Genomic DNA, 11981 nt, shown 5'->3' with positions numbered 1-11981 from the left:
CCAGAGCTAGAATTACAAGCCTGTGTGCAGGCATGCCTGTCTTTCATTATGGTTCCTAGTGGTTCAAACTCATGACCTTATAGCATCAACCATTGTCCCCTGAGCCACAGTCCCAGCCCTGGGGCCTACTCCTGAAGGAGGAGGAAATAGTAGCAGAGTCTCTCACACCCAAGCAGGATGCAGCCTTCAGAGAGCTTCTAAGCACAGACATACTTTGCCTGTTGCAGAGGAACTCAGCAGTAACAGTGAATATATAGAGGATGGTCTGTCCCATGTAGAAAATGTATCTGATAAAGTGACAGCTGTGGGTAATAAATTAGTGGAAGCATAGAAAGTATTATGGATAGACTCCTAAACGATTCCTTAGAAGTTCAGGTGATAAATTTCGGTCTCCACTAATGGCTCTTTGGGATGTATTAGAAGCTTCATAATGGGCCTATTCAAGGAAATAACCCATTGTGCTCTTGACTGTTACATTGGTATCACATTTTTCTCTCTGCTTCTTGGCTCTCATGTAGTCTGTGCCACAGACTTTTACCATGCTGTATCTACCCTCCCCAAGTCCCAAAGTTATGGAGCTAACCAACCACAAAGTGAAACCAGTGCAAGAAGAAACACACTTTGCCCCCTTACAAGTCAATTATCTCAGGTATATTGTGTGTCAGCAGGTTAAAGCATCCCACCATATGGAATGAGCTTTTAAAAGCCAGCTCATGCACTAGGAATAGACCTTGGTCCTGCCTCAAATGAATGTGTCAGGCTTTGTTGACTCCCCATAGGAGGCCTTACCCTTTCTGAAGAGTAGAGAGTGGGTGGAAGGAAGTGGAGGATGGGGAGGAGGGAAGGAATGGAGGGGGAACTGTGGTTACTATGTAAAATGAATAAAGAAATAAAATGAAAAAGCAGATTAATGGACATGAGAGTATAATAAGCTCTTTAAGGAGATTACAATTAAGCCATGAAGTGTTGACTCCAACAATGTGAAGTTTACTTTCTATTGAACAGAGGGTATAACAAAAACAAGGAAAGCAAAATTTGGGGTTCAATGGGTAAAATAACTTTACTAAGTCATCGTCTAAGAAACTGTAGAAGGACAAGTAAAACAAATACACATTTGGATTCTGAATGGTTTCATATAGGAAATTTGTCTCATCTACTTTGTAATTCTTTGTACAAAGAATAATACCCCAAATAGATATTTGATGTATGAAATAAAGAAATACTGTGCCTCTGTAGTCTGAAAACTGGGAAAGGGGTAACAATATAGCTGAATATATCAATATGTTCTGGGTATATAGTATTTTCCTCACTGTTAATTCCAGATGGCTTCTCATAAATAGCCCAAGGGAGTCCTTTCTTAAAAGTTTTATTTAAATTAGAAACAATCTTATTTTACATATCAAATCAATCACAGTTCCCTCTCTCTGCCATCCTCCCATGTCCCCCACAGACCTCCCCCATCCTATCCCCCATCCACTCCCCAGAGAGGGTGAGGCCTTCCACAAGGGATCATCAAAGTCTGTCAAGTGTTTTGGGGCAGGGCCTAGGCCCTCCCCATGAGGGTGTCTTAAATATGAGAAGTCTAAAGTAACTTGGTGGGAGGGAAAAGCTTTGTCTCCATCAACACCTCCCACTCTACACACAAATCCAGGAAAAGTTGCAGTGGCATTAAATTGTAAGTATCTACAAGTGAATGAAATATACAGTATACCATGATGCAGTCATGGCATATCATATACTTAACACTTCAGTCAGTAAGATGAAGTAAGATCAAGAACAACAAAAAAGAAACACACAGGAACTCTCAAAGTTCTCCATTTTCTTCTGAGAGTCATTGCTTTATATCAATCAGTTACATGTCCATATCTCCTAACTATAATTTTCTATAACAAGAATCTTACATATGATTCTGAGAGCTTCAGAAAAGAACACTGAATGTTTAATATATTAGGGCTGAAACTGGGTTGAACTCAGAAATTTACTGAGAATAAGTGATCCAGTTCATGTCACTCCGCTTTGCTGCTTGTAGCATCATCTTCAGCTGTGCTTGAACATCAGCAAGCTTCTGTCGGTCTAAGCTGCCCTGAAAATGCCATTGTTCATAGCAATGCACGGGGATAGGATAAATCACATATTTCAGCTCCATCAAAGGTGTTAAGTAATGAACGATTCTCATAAGCATAGGCATCGTAATGGGATTAGAGACAAAGCTAATCACACGGAGATGGGAACACTTCGTTAGGGCTGGAAGGATAGCAGAGAGTACAGCATCTGTTAAATGGCAATGGTTGATAGCCAAATGCTGCAAAGTATCTGAGAGTTTCTGCAAAAGAATCTGAAATGGCCCACAGTCATCCCAGTACATTGGGTTGTTACTAAGATTCAACAGCTTTAGGTGGGTGGCCTGAGGGCTCTGGGACAGAAATTTGAGGTCTCTGTAAGAAATTTCACAGAATGGCAGATATAAGAAATCCAAATTAGGTGGTAAGGCTCTGTGGAGACAAGATAAAGATAGAATGACTCTCAGATGAGGGAAAATAGTCTGAGGAATCTAAAATAAGCTGTTTTGCATACATGCATTACAGCAACTAACAATTATGGGCTTGAATTCACTCAATAGCTTTGTGACCCTGACATGTTACCTTTCTATTCTCAGATGAATTTGTATACTTGAGAATTTTCACAGTATGTTATTATAGGGATTTGTGCCGAAGATTTAGTGAAAATAGTATCTACTTAGTAATTACAATATAATCAAAGGGGGAGCTAGTTCACCTGCTCAGAAGAGAGGACAGAAGGAGCAACCAACTGGAAGGTCCCTTTGGCCAGTCCATAACTGACAGCCACTACAGTCACGGCCTGAGCCTTGGGGATTCTCCTAATGATCTGACATTACCGTCTGTGAGATAAGGCTATGTGCATCTGTGCCACAACATAAAGTCTTTCTCTCAATTCTTCTTCATCCCTCAATGGCCAGAGGAGGCCTCCATTGTTCTTTTCACCTTTATATTTCTGGGATGAGCACAGTGTCTACACATGCTCATCTGACTACGTTTCTGTAATCCTGTTTTTCTACTTAGACTATGAGAGAGACTTTTTGGCATGGCTACTTTCAAACTCTCAGGAGGGCAGAGATAGAAGGCATAAAGGGTTTTAAGGATCTCAGGAATTCCCAGGAATTATTTCTCCCCTGCCTTAACAGGCAGGCAGTTCAGGAACCCCAGGTACCTATCCCAAGCCCTCACCTGAGTAGGCTGGCCAGATGATCTGTGATGCTGAAGGAAGACAAGTTGAGTTCTTTCAGGCAGTTCATCCGCCCAAGATAGTTGAGAAACACCCGGAAAACTTTCCCATGCAAAGATGTAAAAGTGATTTTAGACAGACTAAGGCTATCCAGATAGATCATGTGAGCTATAAGGGTGGTTACTTCACTCAGTGAAGCCTGATCAACTGCCAGGTTATGAATGCATGTCAAATCTAGAAACTTGAGAGTGTTCCTGGCATAAGAAAATTTATCAATTTGCAAATCTCGGCAGCAAAGGTGCAAGGACCCTGAGCTCTGCTCAACTTTATTCAGAAGCAAAGCAAAAAATTCCCTTTCTCTTAAGGTGCCATCAAGGGATAGATCTACTAGTAATTCCATAGGCTGCCTGGAGGACTGACTTGCAGGATTTGGATCTCCAATGCTGCATTGGCTTTCTAACTTCAGAATAGATCGTACAGAGTGAGTACAGCCATGAAAACAAGTAGGCGATTTGATACCAAATTCAGGGCATGTTGTCCTGCAGTCAACACCCTGCCTTACATCTAGGATCCTCAGTTTAGGGCTCCTGTATAGAAAAGAGGAGATAGAACATCTAAGAGGTATGCACATTTTTATGTAAACCCACAGGGTCAACAATAACAAGTAGAGACATGGTCTGTACTCTTCATGCCCAATACCAATAAGTACTATATTATGAAAATTCAACATCCTTGAATTTGTTTCCCCTTATTTTACTCTCCTTAAATGCTCTGCAGTCTTAAAGTTGGTGTCTTTTTCCTATGTAATTAACACCTGTTTTGTAAATCTATCAATATACCCTCAATAACATAATTTCATGAGGAACATTGAATATGTCAGCCTTTAGTGCTTAAGTGCTCGACCAATAGCATCACACATACATCTTCAGCATTCACTATTAATACCTTTGGGAAAGTAGCAGGATGTAGCATAACATGTGTCTTACCATAGTTCTATTATACAGGGTCTTACCTAGAAGTTGAATTCTGGACAGGTAGAAATTGAAGACTCTCAACCATGGCTTTCAGTAGTTCACGCTGGGGTTCCTGAACACTCAGTGTTCCGATGTGGAGACAGGTAAAGGGCCAAACCTTCACCATTGCTGTCAGTGTCTTCCTATATCCTCCCATAAAGGCAGCAGAGAACAATGGAACAAAAAGCTCCCTTGGGATCTCCCCCAGGGAATGGATTGCAACAGGTTCATTGCTCAGTAGACTCTGTATAGCAAGATCCAACAGTGTGGATGGGTCCCTGTCATCCATCATCATAAACCTGCATCAGGATGAGAGATACTTAGAAGTCCTGAGAAGATCCCCTCAGCCTCTTCTTTAAAAATGAATGTGAGCAATGTAGAAAATATACTGGTTGCAGAACAATTTTTTATGAAACTGATAACTACTTTTAGAGACCACTAATATAGGCATAGATTAGAGACTGATTGTTCTAAGTGTACAAAGGTAGGTGTGTGTGTGTGTGTGTGTGTGTGTGTGTGTGTGCGCGCGCGCACGCATGTGTGCATGAAAGACTGGCATTAGAAATAAGCAGTAGAAGACAATGTTTGTTACCTATGTCCCTGACACCCAGTATTTCTTCTCAAAAGATTCAAAGCATTATAAATGAAATTGTAAATATACATAATATTGATACAATCATTATTATCTTGGAAACAGAAAATAACAAAACATCAAAAAGGACAATTATCAAAGAGAAAAGGCAATTCTACTCCATCACCATACATTGTAAGTAGTGAAGCAGGCACACAAAAACTGCAAGAAATAGAAATGAAGAAACATAATTATGGGCTTCAACTTGACATAAAACCTCAGACAGAAAAATTCGGTTTGGAATAATCCTAAAATACGTCCCAATGTTAAAGGAAATAGCTACTATTACCATTGAGAGAATGGACTCCATTAAAAATTCCAATTTAAATCCTTAAAGTTTTCCCCATATTTCAAAACCAAAAAAGTAGTCAAACTGAAAAATAGAATAGTTCATTGAGTATATTGCCACAGTTGAGTATTGAGGATGAAAATGTATAGTTGTATGGAATGAATGCAAGCTGGAAACAGTTGTGGAAATACCACAGTGACTCCCATTCAGATGTGTAATTAATGTGTTAACAACTAAATGAATAGCATTAAGTAAGGAATATGGATGATCTGAAACTTCAGTGCTTGAACCACAGAGTTTACTGGGAAGAATAAAAGCAGAGTGATGAAAGAAACATTGCCAGGAACTTTGCTAATGATGAGAAAAGAAACTAAAGCAGGAAATAAGTCTCCAAAAATGTAAGAAACAAAATTAGAGTATTCATAACCTTTCTCTCTAACACAAAAAATGATAAATGAACTAGATGACACTAAGTTCCAGAACATAAAATGATAAAAATAGATATTATATAAAACAATGCAGTATCATACAAATAAGTAAAATTCCAAAAGAAAAAAAACATTAAAACCATCAGAAAACCAAAATTCTGTTTCTTGTCACATACCTAGTGTAGGGCACTTTACTATGAGCCTGTACACTCTCAGACACCGTCCTTGGATAGAATAACTTTCCACTCAGTCACTGTCCTTGGATAGAATAACTTGGCAACTGAGATAAAATTCACCCTGGTCAAAGGCAAAGAAGAATTACATCAGCTTGAGACTTCTTAGGATTACAGTCTCAGGAAGCAACATTCAACTGATCCTGAAAACTATATTCCAATGTTCTAAAATGGGCTCCTTTTACAGTGTAAGGAGCGAGAGAGTTTAACTGTACCCACCTTTCAAGAACTGTGATTCTTTTTTCTGAAGTAAAAGTCAAATTGCTTGTAAGAAAGGGATTGGACAGACTTATGAAGCAAGGGTTATAATATCACGAACTGTTATAAACACTAGTGAAATTTGTTTCAAAAGTTGAAGCTCCTGCTACTATCCAAGGTTAAGCCTGTTGCTGGGTGAATATGTGAATATTCAGACAGTGTAGTTCAAACTATTAATTGTAGATGTGCCTGAAGTCTGTTTTAACAAGTGTTCCAAATCCCATTTTAATGGTACTGAAGCAATGCTGCTGTTGGTATTTTATTTTCCCTGACAAGCTCAGTATCAAAATATGTCTGTTCCCCCTGAGCTGATATATACATTTAATTTAATTTCAAAAATATCTGCAAACGTTTTATAGTATTAAATAACTTAATGGTAAAATTCATACATGAAAGAACTTGTGAGAAGAAATAATAAGTGAGAAGAAAAGTACATGATAAAGGACTTACACTAAACAAACAAAAACAAAATAAACTCTAGAAAAACCTCTGCATTGACAGCATCATGTTACTTCTATATGTTACTTCTATAAGAATAAAAAAATAAGAGCTGAGAAGATATTCAGCATTTAAGTCAGAGAACTGGCGACTCTTTCAGACCTAAGTTTGATTCCCAGCATCACAACCATGTATGACCTTACATTTAGGGGATACAACTCCTTTTATAATGTCCATGGAACCAGATGTGCACAGGTGCACAGATATGCATGCAGACAAAATACAAAGAGACATAAAGTGAAATTTTAAAAAACCCTGAAAGAATGGGATTGGAATGTAACAAGTAAATTAATTAAAAAAAATAAAATCGTAAAAGAACAGACAGCCCAATGGAATAGCCTAAACAGCCTAGAAATAAAAGTCAATACCAGTGGAAATTAGTGCATAATAAAGGTGGCATGCAAAACCACTGGAGAGAAGGGGAATATGAGAAAACTAGAACAAAATCTAAAATAGATATATAAAATGTGCAATTAACATACCTAATAACATAGGTTAAATATCTAACAAAAAAGTTAAGTTAAAACAAGGGCTAGAGAGCTGCCTCACCAATGATTAAGAGTATGTATTGGGTTGGAGAGATAGCTTAGCCATTAAAGGCTAGGCTCACAACCAAAAATATAAGAGTATGTGTTGTTCAGTTCCTGGCACCCACATAGAAGCTCACAACTGCCTGTATAATTCAAGTTCCAAGAATTCCAACATCCTCTTCTGGCCTCCAAGGGCACCAGGCAAACATGTGATACACTATACATTTAGGCAAAACACTCATAAACATAAAATAAAAGTAATTCTAAAAGAAGTTAAGCCACACAGATTCTTGAAGATATATGGCAACCCTTCTTTAACCTCACCATAGGAAAGGTCTTTCTAAATATCACTCAGGTTATACAGGGTATAGAAAGAAAGAAAGAAAGGAAGGAAGGAAGGAAGAAAGAAAGAAAGGAAGGAAGGAAGGAAGGAAGGAAGGAAGGAAGGAAGGAAGGAAGGAAAGAAGAAAGAAAAGACAGGAAGGCAGGCAGGAAGGAAGGAAGGAGGGGGGAGGGAGGGAGTAAGGAAGGAGAGAAGAGAAAGAAAGGCAGAAAAGCAACATAGTCACATAAAAATGAAAGTATTCAAAAGAAAATTGAAAAATTTTAGAGATCAGTACACAAATCAGACAACTTGAAAATATGCTAATTATCTAAAAATATCTAAATCTGGAAGTCAGCAGGCCAGAAATTTGGTATAAAAATCAGAAAAAGATGTGAATTAGTAATTCAATACAATAATGTAAAAGTACAGTCCACAAATGATAAAAAGCTTATTTTTTAATGTCAATTAGGCATGTGTATATAAAGTCAATTGTGTGCTTATTGTTTAGTGTCAGGTCACCCAATGCAAAAATGTTTACGGAGAAGCAAAATATTCTGTTAATGAGGCTGAGAGAAAACAGTGATTCCCACGCATTGCTAATAAAAGGGAAAACTAGGAAAATGCTCCCAAGAAAAAAAAAATTTAGCTGCCCTGTAATACCCAGAACCTGGAAGCAACATAGATACCCCTCAACTGAAGAATGGATACAGAAAATGTGGTGCATCACTTCTCAGCCTTTTGTCTAAGATCGGGTGTATTATCTATTCTTACAAGTTTAATATCTGATACATCCTCTATCTGAGGACGCATGGACTTGGTATTGCAGTACCTCTAGGAACAATGCACCCCCTTGGGCGATAGGAAGAAAGAAAGAAAGAAAGAAAGAAAGAAAGGAAGGAAGGAAGGAAGGAAGGAAGGAAGGAAGGAAGGAAGGAAGGAAGAAAGAAAATGCATACATTTACACAATGGAGTACTACTCAGTGGGGGGGAAAACAACAGAATCTTGAAATTCACAATGGATTGGACTAGAAGAAACCATCTTGAGTGAGGTAACCCAGTCACAAAAGGACAAACATTGTATGTACCCACTCATATATGAATATTAGACATAGAACAAAGGATTACCAGCCTATAATACACATCACCAGAGAAGCTAGGAAACAAGGAGGACTCTAGGAGAGACAAATATGGACCCCCAGAGAAGGGGAAAGGGACAAGATCTCTTTAAGACAAAGAAAAGGGAAGAAGAGGAGGGGAGAGGAGGACACGAGGAAGCAGAAAGATTGGGTGCATGGGGGGGATACAGGAGAGCAAGAAAAGAGATACCATAATAGAGGGAACCATTATAGGTTTAAAGAGAAATCTGGCACTAGGGAAATGTCCAGAGATCTACAAGGATGACCTAAGAATCTAAGCAATAGTGGAAAGGCTACCTTAAATGTCCTTCCCCTATAATGAGATTGATGACTACCTTATATGTCATCCTAGAGCCTTCATCCAGTAGCTGATGGAAGCAGAAGCAGAAACAGAAGCAGACACCCACAGCTAAACACTGAGCAGAACTCCTGGAATCCAGTTGTAGAGAAGGAGGAGTGATGAGCAAAGGGGTCAAGACCAGGCCGGAGAAACCCACAGAAACTTCTGACCTGAACAAGTGGGAGCTCATGCACCCCAGTCTGACAGCTGAGAAACAAGCATAGGACCGAACCAGACCACCTGAACGTGGGTGTCAGTTAGGAGGACTGAGCAGTCTATGGGGCCTCTGGTAATGGATAAGTATTTATCCCTAGTATGTGAATGGACTTTGGGATACTCTTTCAGCCTAGATACACAGGAGAGGGCCTAGACCCTGCTCCAAATGATGTGTCAGACTTTGATGATGCCCCATGGAAGTTCTCACTCTTTCTATGGAGCAGAAGAGTGATAGGATGGGGATTGTGGGGGACATGGGATGATGGGGGGGAGAGGAAAGTGAGATTGATATGTAAAACAAGATTGTTTTTAATTTAAATTCAAAAATTGTATAAAAAATCTTGAACTGCCTAAGAAAAAACATATACTCTTAAATTTGACCCAGTAATCCTACTGCGGGGCCTATGAAGATCTATTTGCATAAATACAAAAACACATGGGCCTAAAGATATTCATAGGAGGATGACTTATAATTTCAAAATATTAAACACAATTAAAACATACACTGGTGAATGTTTAAATAAAAGCAGTATGTTCATACAAATATGTCTGATACAAACATGAAAAATAATAATGAAAATCTCTATGAAATAGCTGGGTGTCATTCTTACAAATGCTGCTAAATGAAAAATAGAAAAAAGGATGATTATATTTTGTTACCTTTAATGGAAGAAGGCGATATAACAAATCAGTTTCTCCGTTTTACAAAGTACAGGTGAGAAGAGTTCAAAACAGAATGCACTGGTTATTTCTACAGGGGGAGGACAGGAAGGCAAAGGGAAATAAGGACAGGGTAGAAGGGAGGACGGAAGAGTGGCACTTCCCTCAATACAGAATTTTACATAACTCAGGCTTTTGAAATAAAATTAACCTTCACATAGCCAAAACACAAACACAGTTGCCCGTTTGTACTTTTAGTTCTATATTAACAGATTCAACCCACTACTAGAAAATATTCTGAAAAACCTGTCTGTAGTAAATATGTGCAGTAAAGATGTCTTCTTGTCTCTATTTCCTAGATAATATAGCACAATATTCCACATAGCATTTACATTGAATTAAAACATAAGTAATTTACTGATGAATTAATGTATAATGAAGAACACAGTACCTTATATGCCAATACTATACCATATGATACAAAGATCACACACTTCTGCAGAATTTCAGTGAAAACTCACTGATAGATTCCTGGAACCAGTACACTGTTGATATCAAGGGACAAGTAAAACAATTTTTAAAAACAGGATATGGAGGTGGCTGAAGCATTAACAAATTAAAGTAACTATATTTGGGGGAACATGCACGTGTATGCATGTGTGTGTGTGGAAGACAGCCATTGGCATCAGTTGTCCTCATCTCTCATTCCTCTCTAAAGTTTGGGAGTAAGGTTTCTCACTGAGACTGGAGCTCATTGATTTGGCAGGATGGGTGACCAATGAGCACGGGGAATCCACTTGTCTCTGTCTTCCTCTCATTCCCCCCAGCACAGGGATTATGGATGTTTGCAGACATGCCTAAATTCTACATTAGTGCTGGAGATAAACTTAGCTTGTGTGGCAAGCACTTCACCAAGTGAGCCATCTTCCCAGTCCCTAAACTAGCTGTATAGACCATAAATATACACACAATAGAGGAATGACTAAGAGAAAGGCTTGTGAGGAAACTTTGAAAATCACTGAACTAACTTTATTCTTCAAAATAAAGATCGAAAGAACCATACAAAGACGTGATAATAAGTCATTTCTAACAGGGTGATTAGTTAGTAATTGTGAAACTATATATACTGATTAAGAATGAAAAAGTAAGTAAATATATCACAGATGATACACAGTAGATCAGAAAAAGTAACTTACAGATAAGGATAAAATAAGTTGGAATTTATGTGCATTGGAGTCCTAAATTTTAATATCAACACATCCAGATAAATGCAGAAATATATAAACATGTTAATATAAACATGGGTAGTAAACACAACATTCATTCCACTTCTGTCTATGAACAGTACCTAACAGAAGTGAAACCCAATTAAAACTGAACATACACAAAGGCATTAGTTTCTAAATTAATGGGGGGGAAAAGAGTCTTTGACATAGTGGGCTTAATCTAAGACAATGGTGGGAAATTTTATCGTGACAGAAAATGAGTGTAAGAAAGAGACGTGTGCATAAAACTAAATGACCAAAGCTAGAACAATTTAAGGAACAGAATAAATTTTAATATGATTATAATGTAAGGTGTATTACTTACAATAATATATTAATATAAGAAAATTGAATACATAAATGAAGGGGTGAAGAAAAGATAGCTCCTCCTTTAAAGGAATTTCAATTGATATATATCATAAGAATGAGGAAAGGTGAAGACCACTGTTAGGTAACATTTGTTTCAGGCTAGGTCCCCATAAAAGTTCTAAATGCAGTGAGTCAGAGTCCAAGAAAATAAAGGATATTTTATATCCTAAACTGTGTCCATGACCAGGTTATTTTAAGGAGGTAACAGTAGCTTTGTACCAGAACAACATAAGTATTCCATTCATTGGTAGGATTAAAGCAAACATCACCAGTAATGCAAAATATGTATGCAATGTTACTATCCTGATAGGAAGCAAGACGGGGAAAAAGATCACTTTTGTGGTAATGTGCTATGATATTTAATATGAAATACCAAAAACATCCGTGCTTTGCCATCAGGAGAAAAAAAATGGAGTTCTGTAGAATGATGACTTGTCCTCCTTATTGTTTTATCATGGAAAAAATTATCCCAAGCTAAAGTAGCCTCTTTCCTTATCATGTGGACTGCAGCACTGTTTGTGCCTGAATCTGTAGCAGATTTCAATTC

The 11981-nt window shown here is 38.0% G+C and overlaps 1 protein-coding gene and 1 pseudogene across 1 annotated transcript; one reads left to right on the top strand and one right to left on the bottom strand.

Moving 5' to 3' along the window:
- Positions 1 to 1978: 1978 nt before the first annotated feature.
- Positions 1979 to 4548, bottom strand: LOC127218417 (melanoma antigen preferentially expressed in tumors). The gene is made up of 3 exons (XM_051179428.1): positions 4256 to 4548; positions 3246 to 3830; positions 1979 to 2492 (listed from the first exon to the last, which is right to left on the bottom strand). The coding sequence occupies exons 1-3, from the start codon at positions 4546 to 4548 to the stop codon at positions 1979 to 1981; spliced, it is 1392 nt and encodes a 463-aa protein (XP_051035385.1).
- A 3622-nt stretch (positions 4549 to 8170) lies between these two features.
- Positions 8171 to 8282, top strand: LOC127218423 (uncharacterized; annotated as a pseudogene).
- The last annotated feature ends 3699 nt before the right edge of the window (positions 8283 to 11981 follow it).

Source organism: Phodopus roborovskii, unplaced genomic scaffold (genome assembly GCF_943737965.1).
Source record: "Phodopus roborovskii unplaced genomic scaffold, PHOROB, whole genome shotgun sequence".
NCBI lineage: Eukaryota > Metazoa > Chordata > Mammalia > Rodentia > Cricetidae > Phodopus > Phodopus roborovskii.
The sequence above is the reverse complement of the archived record's forward strand: the minus strand, read 5'-3'. Positions and strand labels throughout refer to the sequence as shown.